The 15792-nt window shown below is 35.0% G+C and overlaps 1 protein-coding gene across 9 annotated transcripts in view; it reads left to right on the top strand.

Annotated features, from left to right (window-relative positions):
• Usp15 (ubiquitin specific peptidase 15) overlaps window positions 1-15792 on the top strand; it is a 95304-nt gene that overhangs the window by 24553 nt on the left and 54959 nt on the right. For 4 of the 9 annotated variants that reach the window (XR_004112887.1, XM_031349974.1, XM_031349969.1 and 1 more), the window contains 2 exons: window positions 1349-1475; window positions 3952-4097. Coding sequence is in view for 8 of the 9 variants with exons in the window: in XM_031349974.1 (XP_031205834.1) it covers window positions 1349-1475; window positions 3952-4097 (273 nt within the window). In the remaining variant the exon portion in view is untranslated. Of the gene's footprint in view, window positions 1-1348; window positions 1476-3951; window positions 4098-8819; window positions 8882-11780; window positions 12942-15792 lie in introns of those variants that run through there. The other 5 variants (XM_031349965.1, XM_031349964.1, XM_031349972.1 and 2 more) reach the window with 3 other exon arrangements.

Raw genomic sequence — 15792 nt, 5'->3', positions numbered from 1 at the left:
GGTCACTGTGGTAGAGAAGGAGTGGGTAAGGTCACTGTGATAGGGAAGGAGTGGGTAAGGTCACTGTGGAGTTTACAGCTAAATACGATATGGAAAGAAAGGAAACAACGGCAGGCTTTTGAGTTAAGAAATGAACATTTAATTTTAGTAAAGAATATTGTAATGTAGACATCAGTGAAGTAAAATAGAATTACAGAAGTATAGTATTTTAGGATTTTACTCAGCTATGGAATCCCAGTCCCAAACTTGTTGGTAGCAATAATATTTGATTCCTAGTTTTTAAATTATTAATTATCTACAAGAAAGTTATAATTCCATATATTGTTAACATTCATTCTTTAAACTCAGCACTATTCTGTGTAAGAGATTTGAAGCATCTTAGTTGAGTCAAAATTTAAGTTTTACACTGTGAATTAAGCCTATTAAAATATGAGATATGTAGTCTGTGAGACTCTCTTAAAGATTTGTAACAAACATAATTAAGAGAACATATTCAAGGAATTAAATTCATGTTGGATTATACCGAAAACTTCAGATAAACTCTTTAAAAACCCTGAGTTTAAACAGTTTTTCCTGAACATGAAAGAGTTGTAATTCCTATGTTGAGTTTGATATGAGACTGCTAGTCTGCGTAAGTCATTGGAGCCTCCCTTTGCCATATCTGTCTAATGTATCATGTATCAGGCCAATTACTATTTTCAGAAACAGTGTTCATGACTGAAATCCTACAGTTAACCTTTAGAAGAGCAAAAGGAAATATACTTATTTAAAAGGTGAATCTAATATATATTTTGTCATTTTATATTTTATTTACTTGCATGCTTGACTACTCTTTTATTTGCTTGTGTGTTATATAGACTTACTAAATACACATTTGAAGGTCAGACAAAGTCATTTTAGAATGAAATGGATATATCTATTACAGGGCCAGAGCTGTCATTTTAAAAGATGTATTTTAACATAAATAGTAATAACAGGCCTCGAAGGTACAGTTACATAAAGTACAAATGTTCTTACAGTTGCATGAATGTTTTCTATCTCAGCATTATTAAAAAGTAGGCATCTGTCTTTATCTTTATTCAGAGCTATACATGAATTGTATAGAGAACTCTATAATCATTTTGCTTAAACTTGAGTAAATTTACTGTTTATGACATGCCAAAATATTAACAAATTAGTAGAATGCCTTTCTAAACTGCTAATGTTTTAAATTATGATTATACTTGCTAATTATATTTCCTTGGCTATCTGTAGTTTTTTCTTTTAAGCCTTGTTAAAGATAAGTTACTATGAGAATGCAATATACTGATAGAATTCATACTAATTTGTTTGTTTCTTTTTTTTTAAGGTGGTAGAACAGGGTATGTTTGTAAAGCACTGCAAAGTAGAAGTCTACCTCACAGAACTGAAGCTCTGTGAGAATGGGAACATGAACAATGTTGTAACTCGGAGGTTTAGCAAAGCTGACACAATAGGTAATGGAGGCTCCCTCCCGCGCAGACCCTGCCTGAGGTGTTCACCTGGGCCTGGCTGTAGGCAACTGTGGTGCTAACCTTCTAAGAGCTTATTCATGGACCTGGCAGCACCTCAGCTTCCTTGTAATATGTCTTAGCTCACAGTGGGCTAGCTTGTTTCTCACTATGTTTGTTAAATGATTTAATGTTTGTACTACTTTTAATTTAAGAAAACCAAATACATTTTAAAATTAGCATTTGAAAACTTGCATGCCATAACATCAAAATATAAATTTAAGTCAAAACCTGGTTAAGTATAGAGGAAGAAAAGCCAGTTGGTATTTCCTTCCTTACAGGTAAGTAGCTGAGGCAGCAGGTCTGATGTTGTTTCGCAGACTGAGGGTTTGTTCATGAAGAAGTTTGAAAATCAGTCTCAAGCTCTCAGTGGACCCACTTCTCTATAGCTGTAAAAAAATGTAAATGTACAAATACTGACTGAATTTAACACATTAGACTTTTTAATCACACATGTTAATTACGTATGCTAATATGTCTAGCTGTGAGATGTTCATATAGGTATGTGATCTAATTAGACTTTATTTGCCCCGTTAGCCTGTCTTCTCCTCTTACCTTTATAATGTACAATGTTAACAAAGAACACATTTATCTTCAAATAGAGTATTTATTAACAAGATAGTAATAACAGTGACCTTGTTGGAAACCGCAAGCCAATAAGAGACATACTCAGGGTTGTAAGAAGAAATACTGAAAGGCAACTGGACCAGTTTAGCAAAATAGGAATAGTAAATCATCATGCAGAGCATGTGACCTGTCCAGGTGTAGTGCCCAGCATGGGTTTTGTCTATGAGTTAGCCTGATTCCAGTCAGACAGCCATGGGTACCTGCCTGCAAAGTGTTCCTGCCACCATTGTGCTCAAAGGCACCTCGCTGGCTGGGGCAGGCTGCTGGCGACTTTCTTCCCAGCACCTACACGCCACCTTTGGGCTCTGGAAAAGCCAGCTAGAGATCAATAGCCAAGTGGAATATAAATAAGCTACGTTTTAAGTAATCATAATCTCTAGCGATTTATAAATCTTTATTTTAACAAAAATGTTATAGAAAATCTGAGTCCATCTCAAACTTTTGTTTAGGCAATTATTTTACTTACAAACTCCAGAAATCAACTGGTTTTAATTTCTACATTGAAAACAACCAGTAGGAAATTTTTACTTGACATACTAAATAAAAATTTACAGAGGATAAATGTAATTTGTGTAGAATATCTGTTTATCAGAAAGCTTGATCTGACACAGATTTTTAACCCAAATACTTTAAATATCCTAATACTGTTTAAAGGTACAGTGAATATATGTCATAAAATTGTAAATGAACTGAATTTTTGTATAACTTGAAATTTCTTATTCTGTTAAATGTATGGTTTCAAATTGCTTAGAATTAGGATAATGAGCAAAACATGGCGATATATATATATATACATACATACATACTTACCCCTGTGGTATTTTTTAAAAACTTGATTGAAACTGATTTTTAAAAAGCTCTAGTAAATTATCTACCCAAAATTAGAAAATTAAATTTCCATTTTTGTGTTGCTGCTAAATTAATAAAATACTCTGCTTTCGGCTTGTACTGCCCATATGACTTATAGTAAAATAACAACAAAAGACTGTTTGAAATAGCTTGGCATCTTAGGACTGAAATACTTGTCTCTGATGTTTTACTTTCTAAGTTGTTGCATTGGCACTGAACATGTCCAGTAGGAGATAAAATTCAACATTATATATTTGAGATCAACTGCTAAGAACATAATTTTGTTCTAATGCTTCCTTAAAATATTTTACTAATGTTCAACCCAACACTTTTACTTACTGTTTCAGCTATCTCATATCTTTACATATGTCTTCTGAGAATCTTAACCACATGTAAAGTTAAGTTTTGTTCCCCTGCTGAGAAGTCTTCTATTTTATATTCTTCAGTGTCTCACGCATTAACTGCCTTGTCTTGCAGTTGCCCAGGTAGAACCTCGGGTGCACTGGGCCAGCATGAGATATTATTCTTCAGTTGATTGCATTATGAATACGAATATTTACCATTGTTGGAATCTCCTTCCCATACTTAGCTTTTAACTTCCACATAGTCTTAGAAATACAGTGATTTTATATTACGTTAAAAGTTTACCCTGTGGAACAAATTACATTTTTGTGTTAGACAATTTAATTTTTACCTTTTACAATTTTAAATTCCTCAAATAACCATCTGTTACTGTCAAAATTATCATTTCCTCCCTTAGCAGCACATAGAAAATCTTAAGGCAAAGCTTTTAAAATTATTTCTTACATATTTATCTGTTTTTTGCTATTTTATCCTTATTTTAATAAATTTATAATGTTGAGTCTTGTAAGAATTTAGCTCTTTGTAACTAATAGACTATTTTTAAGTGTACTGTATTTACATATCTTCCCTTCTTAAATCTCAGATACGATTGAAAAGGAAATAAGAAAAATCTTCAATATTCCAGATGAAAAGGAGGCCAGACTGTGGAACAAGTATATGAGTAACACATTTGAGCCACTGAATAAGCCAGACAGCACCATCCAGGATGCTGGCCTATACCAAGGACAGGTATTTGTTAGCAATTATTTCTTTGTAAGATTTGTTTTACGTGTATGTGTGAGTACCTGCATGTATGTCTATACCACATACATGCCTGGTGCCTGTGGAGACCAGAAGATGGTGTTGAATTCCTTGGAACTGGAGTCACCCATGGTTGTTAGCCAACTGGGTGCTGGGAACTGAACTTAGGTCCTCTGCAAGAACAGCAAATGTTCCTAAAAGCTGAGCCATCTCTCCAGCTCAACAGTGATGTCTATTTTAAATGCAACTTTTTGCAATAAAAGACTTTGTGGGTCGTGAGTAGTATATGGTGGGCTCTGTCTCATGCTACCTCTTTCTAACTCTTCTCCAGCCTCCTTGGCCAATAACAGCAATTTCTAATTTCCTTCTTGCACTTGGAAACACTCTTATTTCTTAAGATTGTTTTCAGTAACAATAGCTAATGTTGTAAGATCAGCAGATTTCCTATAAAGGATCAGATAGTGGTTTTGTCTCTTCTGGCCATACATAATAAGGTCTCTGTTGCAACTGTGACTCTCCATATTAACAGTGTAAGAGCAACTATACGTGATGCATACACCTGCATTACAGTAAACTCAGCAGAGCTGTAAGCTAAGTGAACTTTAGTTTGCCCATCCCTCTTGAGTCTATCAGCTCTCAATTTCATCTTCCCTTATGATATAATTCAAAAATTTCAATATATTGAGAAAGTAGGGTGTTTAATTACACTGAGGAACTGGTCCTACCTTATAGCTATCTCTTGGTTTCTGTTCCTGTCCCGCACTTAACTTTCATGCTCAACACATCTTGCTACCTCTAGTTTCTTACATATTTACAAAGTCTTCCTTTACCAGATTTCATTCTGAGATACATAGCTAGTTATTTGCCTTTCAGAAATATTTTCTGAGTCCTTAAGGATTATGAAGTCCAGACCGCTTAGCCAGCATGCAGGTCCTGTTGAGCCTCTTGAATGGTTGTGCATCTTTAGATTATTCTTCTTGTCTTTTGGTTACCATAGGATGCCTACAGTATGCTTTTTAATGCATTATCCATCTGCCTGATGTACCATTCTTCCCATTTCCCTGCATCGATCCTGTAAAATGTTTTAAACATTCAAATGTTCCTAGTAGTCGTCTCATCCCATTATGTAGGTGCATCAGATTACATTAATTTACCCTTCAGATTCCATCCAGGAGTCATAGCGCTATCCCGCTTTTTCTCAATAGCTAGTGATCTTACTTTAAAGAATTTCTCCCCTAATTTCTCTATTACTAGTATTTTTTTAAAAAATATACTTAGACTATAAGGTTCATATTTTGATTAGTTTGTTTTTTAGTAACTAGTGCCTAACCATGACTGGTGATTCAGTGTGTAGATGGCTTTCTTTTGCCAGCTTATTTGAAAATTGTTAACATCAGTAATGTGATAGCGTTATAAAAAACTCAGAGAAAGTAAGATTGTTAGTAAATGCCTACTGTATGTCAAGTATTATGCTAGGCTAGCAAAGACAGTACTTTTGGGAGCTGAGGAGCTAGTCCAGTGTGCCAAGTGCTTGCTGTGCAAGCTTAAGGACCTGAGTTTGATAACAGCCCAGCACAGGTGGGTCCCCTAGCACTGGAGTGAAGGAGACAAGCAAAGCTCAGGTTCCACTGAGAACCCACCTCAAAAACAAGATTAAAAAATGGCACCTGGCATTGCCCTCTGACCACACATGTATGTGCACACATACAAACACACCTGAACACATACAATTAAAATCTGTTAAAGAATAAAAGAAATAGCGCTGTTAGCCATATACTTCCCTCCAGAATCTCAAAAACTTTGATGATTTTCAAACTCATTTTAGCCATTATATTCTTAAGTGAAACTACAAAATTCAGATACACAGTAGGAAAGTTGCCTGATTGAAGATCAAGTAAGACCTTGTTAGTCCCCTCCATCCCTACCAGACACAAACCCCTGCTCTGATTACCTACCATCTGTTGGTACTTGAAGTAAGAGTGCTATTTGAAATGATGTAGAGTTAATGCATTCAGTGTTTTAGTAGCCTTATCTAATGGATGTTGTTTTCCCAGATATAGAGAAAATGTGGTCTTAGAAAGTTAAAGAATTTGATGTTCTTGATAGATACGCATTTGTCAAGTTGAAAATTAGACTTGATGAGAGAATTAAGCTAGTTTAATGAGATTAAATATTTGTGATGACTTCTGTTCATTTGAGATAAGCTATGATTCAAAGAATATATATACTAAAATTTTCAGAATAAAAATATTGTGTATGTAATGTGAATACAGGGACCAGAGGAGAATATCAGTGTCATCTTCTTTATGTTTACATTATTCTTTTGACAGGGCTTCTCACTGAACCAGTAGCTCAGTGTTTTGAGTTCCCGAAATCTACTTTTCTCATCCCAATACCCAGCCCCTAGTGCCGGAGTTCTAGGCACATACATACAGTCCTGCCCAGTGTTATTATGTGCATGCTGAGCATTTGAAATCAGAGCACGCAGGCACTCCTATTCACTGAGCTATCTCCTTAACCCAAATTTTATCCTGCGCGCTCCACTCTCACTGTAAGGTAAAGCACCTTAGTTAGAAAGTAAGAGAAAATGGGATTCGAGGAGTGCTCAGTGCTTGAGAGCGCATACTGTTCTTGCAGAGGGACTTGAGCTTGGTTCTCCGGATCCACATTGGTGACTCACAACCATCTGTAACTCCAGGTTCAAAGGATTCCAAGCCTCTTTGGGCCTCTTCGGGTTCCTGGACTCATGTGTACATACCAGTATATATACACAAAAATGTACATAACTTAAAAATAGGTAAAAGAAAGTAAGAGAGAGAGAGATTATTGAAGAGTCTGCCTGCTCATATTGAATGACTTTTCCCTATCTTCCTTTAAATTCTGAATTTTTCAAAAATGTTAACAATAAGCAAAACTACCCCAAAACTGATACATTTATATAAAGGATTGAATTTTATTATTTCTTGTGGCTTATTAATACTATCTATGGCTATAAAATATGGAATTTAAGTAAAAATGCTACTAGATATTGAAATATTGCTAAACAACAGTAAATGCTAAATGGATGTTTTTAATAGCTGAAATTCTTTGTTTTATATCTGATTTAAGTCCTCCAAATTATCATAGTATTTATGTTTATACAGATATAGTTGGTAATGTGTCACTGTTGTTGCAACTTGTAGTAAAGAAAATCTTAAGTTGTGAATTACTCAATAAATTCTACTTAATCTTTTAAAGAATATACTTCCACATTGAGATGATATTTAGAAAATTGGGGTTGTGCATAACTGATTGATAGGCAAAGGAGAAGAATGTCAGAGAGAGACCAGGGCGGTAGGTGCTTGGCGCACTTACTCTTTGAAAGCTACACACACAGCAGAAAGCATTTCTGAGTCTGAAATGCATCAGTTAAAGACAACTTCAGGATTTAATACATCTGTCCTTTTAACAAGTTACATGAGTGTTTTGGATGAATATTTCAATATCACTTACATTTCACACTTCATGCTTTACCTGTTTGTTACATTTTATCTGTTGCATTTTATGTGACTAAGGTCAAAAAGCCCATATATAAGTGGGTTGGAAGCACATATGCCACCGAAGACTATTGCTATAGTGTGCACAGTACTTGTGAATTGTAACTCTAAGAAAGAGTTAGTGAGACTAAGTATGTAGGATATATTCAAGGTTGTAGTTAACTATATTTCAGTTCAATTTTATTGTTTTGCATTATAGTTTTACCATGAAAATTTAGGTTTTTAGTTTCTCACTAGTAATATCAGAAACTTCTTTTAAATATTTTTAAATTTTTTCTTCCTTATATAGACTGATCCTTAATAGGAGTTAGAAGAGGGGCTTCTTTATTAATCTAGAACATAACAGGAAAGAGCTGGGGATGTTTTAAAGTAGCTTTGTCTTGGCATAGATTCTGTATTGACTAAGATGGCTTCTATCTACCTGACACATGCTGCAGCAGGGAACTTGAGTGCTCATAATTTTATTATGAAATTCTTCTAAATGTGTCTGTCAGTTATATACTAAAAGATTTCATAATTTAAGGCTGGCAAATGGCTCGGTGCATAAAGGCCTTGCTGACAAGTCTGACTCTTTGAGGTCCATGCACACTAATGGAGGGAAAGAAATGATTCCTGCAGATTGTCCTCTTGTCTCCATGTGCGCATCAAGGCACATGTGTGCTCATATATCACGGGTGCCTGTACACATTGACACCCATGCACACTACAGATAAATACATAAATGTTATAAAACATCTCTTAAAAAAAGTTTCAGAATTCATATAAATGAACACTAACTTCAAAGCCCAAAATAAATTATAAATAATGTGCAGTTTGGAATTATTTTTCCACAGTTTCTCAGTATTGGCATAATAATAATTAAATCATCATATACCCCGTGATAGGGCGTTTGTTAATTGTATAATTTATGTTACAAGTATAAATACAATTTAAAAGCATACACTTTTAAACTGAAACAGCGTTTATTCTATTATTTGGCTAATACTTTCTTAAAGTTATGGAAGCAGTGATATTTTCCCCTTTTTTCTTCTTCACTATCAATGCTGACTTATTTCAGGCCATTTGTCTGTGTCCTTTAAATAGTGGGTTACTGTAGTCCTTGTCCACTTGTCTCCTGAAGCTGCTCTGCCTTCATAGCTGTGGAAAAACACCCTCTGTTGTGTCGTGTTTGCAGGTGTTAGTGATAGAACAAAAAAATGAAGATGGAACGTGGCCCAGGGGTCCCTCTACTCCTAAGTAAGTGCTCCTCCTTGTGGTTTATTGCATGATGTTGAGTCTCATTCAGATGCTGAAATCCACATTGTAGCAAAACCTAACTGAATTGCAAGAGTACATACATTCTTCAGCTTTTATAGTTCACTCTTGGAGACATCTTCTAAGTTTATACTTATATTTAGATTAATATGTTACAGATTTCAAGCCTTCAAGGTCAAATAGCTTTTAGAGTAAGTTACAGTGTAAATAAGTGTTGCGTTGTCTAATATAGTCAGATCCTTAAGCATTTTGTTATGTTTTCTTGTGATGTTTACCTGTTTTTTAAATGCTGCTTGATGAAAGGCCGTCTGAGATGAGAGTAATATTTTTATTACACAGATGTTTTAGAGTTTAAATGAATAAGGTAAAGATAGTATCTAGAATATTAAGAGTGCTTTTGATAGCAAACAAAGGAAGAGTTGAAAATGTTAAGATCTACATTATCAAAAACACTTGATCCTGTCTGTATTTCAACTCAAACCTCAGATCTCTGGGAAGGAATCCATGTGTCTATAGTTGTAATGTTTCTGTAGTGTAAACAGAGTGTGTACATTTACACTAGGGTTCCTTCTGCAAATACTGTGCTAAGTAAGATGAATGAGATCTGTGGACAGCTTCATAGCCATTCAGCCTTAGCTTACTGTCAGGTAACTGGATGACATTTAATTGTCTATAATGCTGAATTTCAGGTTCTCTGATGAGGGAGATTGGAGATTTGAATTTTGAAAGACTTTAAAATAATGATTTGTAATTAAATGAGTAATTTATTATGTGCTGACATAGCAAATCTGTAAAAGAGATGGCCTTGCTACTTGGCTGCAAATGTTCTTCTAAAGGCAATGGCATCTTCAGGAAGACAGTTCTATCTTTTTATCTTAGGTGGAGTTTTGTTGTTATTATTGTTGTGCAAATATCTTGTGAGTTGGTTCCTAAGTACATTAATTGCTTAGAGGTGTATATTGCTCAGTACCCTACTTAGTTGAACTTAACACAAGGGTATAAATTAGAATAAAACTAGAAGTTTTAATAGGAAGAGTTAAAAGCTTGTGAGTTGAATCATGGATAGCTTAACAGGTAGAAATTTGGAAATTACAGACTTTTGTAAATATTCATTTTAGTGTTTAATCAAAATTGTATTTGTTTTTCTCACTTACGTGTATATTGTTATATTTTTACTGAATCTTGAAACAATTTTAAAGATAAAATTGTCTTATTCAGATACCATGAGCTCTAAAGCTTGAGAAACCTTTTCTGTATAAAATTACTGATTTCTCCTGGCTGGCTGGCTCCTCTTATCACTCCCTCTTTTTAAAAACAAGAGATTGCCTATGCTGACCTTGAACTTAGGAGCTCATGTAATTCTCTTGTGTCAGCTTCCAAATTAGGTGGGACTACACTCTATAGACCACATTTAGTCCAGATCAGTTTTCCATAATCATTGTCATCTGTTCATAGAGCTAAAGTATTTGTATTATGTCAGAGTAGAAAACAGCTTCTCAATATCTAGTACACCATTCCCATCTAATAAATCTTGGTGAATGAAGATGGAATAATGGAGAGGCATGGAAGTACAGTTAGAGTATCTATCAATTCAGTAAAGATCCTAACAAAAATTTTAGTACTGCTTAATGTAAAACATAATGCTACACTATAATGTATTGTCAAATGATAAATTGTCAGAATATAAAATGTTGAATATTGCACTTGTGTATGAAAGGATTCTTAGAAAGCTAACAAAAGAAAATTCTCCAAGTTTAAGAAACCTTATGTAGTCAAAGTCAGTAGTAGTAAACAGTGTATTTCCTTGTGAAATATGAACACATTTCAGTGAAGGCAAAAGAGAGATAAATTCACTATTGACACATACTGTAGAAGGGCCTTGTAACACTACTAACCAAATATGGATAGAAATAGATGGAAAGAGCACACCAAATGGTCACCAAAATGGTTGATCAATGCCAAATGATCAGCCCTGAAAACATGCATACAAGTAACATGAGATTTTTGTATATACATATATACACATAATAATTAATGACCGATGAGGCAATGAATCTGAAGGAAGACAGGGAGGGTATATGACAAGGATTGAAGGAAAGGAGAAGGGAGAAATTATATGATAATTATATAATAATTCAAAGAAAATTAAATCACCTAGATCTACAACCTTCTGAGAGCTATAAAAACTGAGCAGATTGGCAAATTATAAATCAGTAGACCCTTTCTGTGCCTGGGCCAGTGATCTTTTCTGATAGAGATTTTCAGTTTTATGGATCATGTGATCATGCAACTTTACTGATGGGGCATGTAAGCACCCTTAGCGTTGTTATCACGAAGTTGTATTTATATAAGCAAAAATGCTTGAATTTTGTTATGACCCATACATCTGTGAGCTCTGTATATACTAATACTAAACCACATAGAAAATAAGCAAACAAAAATGTGAGTAAGGATGCAGAAATGTATCTGGTAGATAACTGAGAATTAGTATAAAACTAAGTAAAAGACACTACCCAGAAAATGGGGCGGGGGTCAGAGGAGCCGTAAAACAAAAAAGACAACTGGCCTGGAAGAAATGAGTGAGCTCAGAAAGACCTGTTTTTAAGTCAGGGCAGCCCGGTTGTTTAAAACATCAGGATAGGCAGGCAGTGTTGGCACACGCCTTTAATCCCAGCACTTGGGAGGCAGAGGCAAGTTCGAGGCTAGCCAGGTCTACAGAGTGAGTTCCAGGACAGCTAGGGCTACACAGAGAAACCCTGTCTCGAAAAGACCAAAAAAAAAAAAAAAAAAAAAAAAAAAAAAAAAAAAAACAACAACAACAAAAAAACCATCAGGATATTGTTCTCTCTAGAATATAATGGGGTTTTGTTTTGTTTTATAGTTTCGTTTGCTTGGTGTTTGGAGGCATGCCTTAGGGTTTTCTACTGGTCTGATAAAACACCATGACCTAAAGCAACTTGAGGAAGGACTCAGAAAGGAAGCAAGAGTCAGGAACTGGAGAGATGCCATGGAGAGATGCTATTCACTGACGCTCAAGGCTTGCTCAGCCTTCTCGCTTAGGCTGTCTGAGACCACCTGCTCTAGTCAGGGGCCACCCACATCAATCCTGAATCAAGAAAATGTAATAGTTTGCCTGTAGGTTCTGTGAGGCCCATTTGATTATTATTGAAATCGTTAGCATTTATGTTAAACCATTAATTTTAAGTGGCACTTGAAGAAATGTTAAATAATATAAATATTAAGGAGAAAACATCATTTTGGTTAAAACAGCTAAAATATGCATTTTAGTTAACATGAAAAGCAATCCAAACTCTGTTAGAAATCTAAAAAATATAAGAACCCGTCAAAAGTGATTTAAATTTTCATGCTAAATATCAACATATAATTTGATGTTTCACACATATATGTATATGTATATGTATAATAAATTTAAAATGTTCCACATTTATTAGTTGCTTTAGAACTTGGATGTATAATCCATGTTTTGAGTATCCACAGTCTTATACTTTCACAAAACCAGTCTTTTCCAATTTTACCTTAAAAGTGTCCTAAATTTCTATTGTGTTCTGTTTTTCAAAGATCCTAGTGTTAGAGAACAAGCTATTGTAAGTGCATGGGTGGTTAAACTGTAAGGTAAGATAACTGTAGAAGCCCTGTGGTTCCAAAAAAGAAAAATACATCAGTATAACCAAAAAGAGAAAAAGAAAGCGCCTTACTCCTAAGCTGTGGCCTCTAGGATGCAAGTTTACATTGACTTATTTGCCAGTATAATTTTTCCTGTATTGTTTCATTTAGTTGTAACTATTTCAAAATGCTTTAAGTTATTAAAATTATATAGCAAAGAAAACTAGATTGTTTTTCTGAACTAGTAAAAATTCTTGTTTATGAAATTAACATCAGATTGTACTTCATTCATTTTCATTAATTACTAAAAAAATCCTGACAAAAATGTTAAAAGGTGTTTGGAAGGAAGAAGTTGAAAATCGTGATGGTTCTGTGTCTCACGGACAAAAAATAAAAATCAGAAGAGTTCATCAACAAAGCATGTGTGTCTGAAAGATAAACTGTGCCAATAATTCTTTTGTTTTATGTTGTGAGTGCATGGTTATATGTGTGTCACATGGGTGCCTGGTACATGCAGAGGTCAGAGGAGGGCATTGGACAGAATGCCCTTGGGATAGAAGTTATATGTGGTTGTGAGCCCTCATGTAGGTATTAAGTCCTCTGCAAGACTGAGTGCTCTCAGCTGCTGAACCTGCCTTCCTTAACAGTAATTCTTACCATTGCATTGTCTCTCTGTTCCTTATTATGTTCTGGTGAACAGAATTCTGAAAATATAGAACATAAACTTAATCCAACATTGTAGTATTTTTACATCATTGTGCTAGGTAAGTGCCTGTTAGGAAACTCAGCACACAAAAGATTCATTTCACTTTAACAATCCCAGTGTCCCGAGACCCCTGCATTGGTGGCCTTCATATTGCTCAGACTTTTAATGTGTAAGACAAAGGAACAGCCAAGTCAAAACCTTGTTCGATATAAATTCATAAAAAAGCTGAGCTTAGGTTAAGAACTGTGGATCTGGATAATAAATTGTCTTCTGTCTTCCTTGGTTTGTAGAAGACACACAGCAAAGGAAGCATAGAACCAATCACACAGCAAATATATTTAACTCTTGAAAATATTTAAATTTTCCTTTAAGAACTTGTTTTAGAATAATTGGTCGAAATAAAGACTTTGTATTATTTTTTATTGTTCTAACTTTCTCATTAGATTTCATAAAGTTAGAATGATTGTTTTACTCTGTCAAAACAATTACCTCCATTTTAGCTGTTCATTAGTGTGGCGTTAGCTTTTAATATATGTTAAATATTTAGTTAATTTAACAAGAACAAGTTGTCAAGTTGTGTTTTCCTTTTGAAGTAAGAATGTAAGCTTAGTATTGAGTTGCATTCACTTAATCGAAACACCATATTGGGCATAAAGTTCAGATAGTACAGGCATGGGGCTGGTAAATTGGCAGCTGCCGTTTCTGACTTTTAAAGAGATAAATACACTGTCTTATATTGCACATAACCTACACTGGCCAAAATTATTTTACTGTTAGATAAATGGCTTGATATCCAGTCAGTCGTTATGTAGTATTCCAAACATTTCCTTTTTTCTCTGTAGAAAACCATTGGAACATGAACAGGGTAATTTTCAAATTATATCATGGTGAGAGCCAAGTGCCACTGATCATCCTCAGAAGACTGGCTAACATAAGTAACTTGGCATTAACTCTAAGGTTTAGCTAGAAAGGGCTATGTGAAATCTTGTTTAGAAGTCTAAATCAATACACGAACTGTGTTCATTTATCAATAATTCTTTAACAAGAAACTTTAATGTTATCTGCACCCAACATCTATCCTTTTTGCTCTAGTTTCCTTGATCTTTAAGGACAACCTTTACGTGCTGTTTTGTATCAGTACATCCTAGACTTTCTTTGCTGCTTCCCTTATTAATTCATCTTTCCTGTGCATAGAGCACCTGCCATACTATCCATAGAGGAGGCAATAATTTATCTCTGCTGCTTCTCTAACATCATTTTCTTACGAATGTAAGAAAATCCACCACATTAGGAAACAAACCATCAGTTTCTCCCAAGTACCTTTGGGCTTTTGTTTTGTTTTGGTGGCCTACCATCACCCCTTGCCTGTCTCCTAGACATCTAGTTGTTTCCAAAGCTGTCCTTAACTACCATTCACAATTTAATAAAATCCTTGTTTCTCTTGGGGGACTGGGGAAGTCATTCATATTGAATCTATGAGACTATCCCTGGCTTTACTGAATCTATGCAGAGCTATCCTTATATCTCTATATTCGGTAGTAATCCTTAGATTTATGTAGAATTCTTCTTTCATAGTAGGCACTCAGAGGCAAGAGATGGCTCAGTGCTGAGCCTTTCTTGCAAAGCAGGCTAATTGTGTTATCATGCAGGCCACTATATCTATTATATGAACCAGATCATTTGTTCTCTGTTTTGCATGCCTAAATATATGCATTCCCTACACTGATTTAATCAGGTCCCATCAGGGATCCTGACTCCTTAGTCACACTTTTCTTGCCTAACTAGTCCTTCTCCCTGGTAACATCTGGGAAATGGTGATTGCTAAGCATTGCTGCTGTATCCTGTTGTTTCTAGCCACCCAAGAACTTCTTTTATGTGGATTTTATGAGTTTATCATAATTAAAATTAACTGTAAATTATTTATGAATATCAATATTGAACAATTATATCTTAACATCAGAACATTCATATAGTTAACTATTTTAAAATGAAGACACTTTGAGAGTAGCATTAAAACACTTTTGCAAACCCTTTTATTTGTATTCTTTTTTCATATAGTATATTCTGATTACACTTTTCCTCCTCTAATCCTTCTTTCCACCTCCCCACACACTCAGTGTCCTTTCCTTTCCTTTATAAAACAAGCAGACAAACAAAAGAAACAATGTACAAGAACCACCACAAAACACATTGGAAACCTTAATATGCAAACAAAAGATTAATAAGACAGAAAAAAATGTCAAAACAGCAATATGAGACAAAAACACCATTAAGTCCATCTTGTGTTGGCCATGTACTACTAGACATAGCACCCACCCTGAGGGAGGCGTCCTTAATATTCTCAGTGAGAGTATTCAGTTAGGATCGTAAGTGTCAGACAGCTAACCTCTCAGACTTCTGTGTGCACTTACTGCCATGACACACTGTCTGATAGAGCACCCGAAGAGTCCGTGTGGACAGGAAGTACTTGTCTGATAGAGCTGCGGAACAGTCCAGTGTGGACAGGAAGTACTTGTCTGATAGAGCACAGTCCGTGTGGACAGGAAGTACTTGTCTGATAGAG

The sequence above is a fragment of the Mastomys coucha genome, unplaced genomic scaffold, assembly GCF_008632895.1.
Source record: "Mastomys coucha isolate ucsf_1 unplaced genomic scaffold, UCSF_Mcou_1 pScaffold4, whole genome shotgun sequence".
Taxonomy (NCBI): Eukaryota; Metazoa; Chordata; class Mammalia; order Rodentia; family Muridae; genus Mastomys; species Mastomys coucha.
Note: the sequence above shows the minus strand (reverse complement) of the source record. Positions and strands in the feature narration are given on the sequence as shown.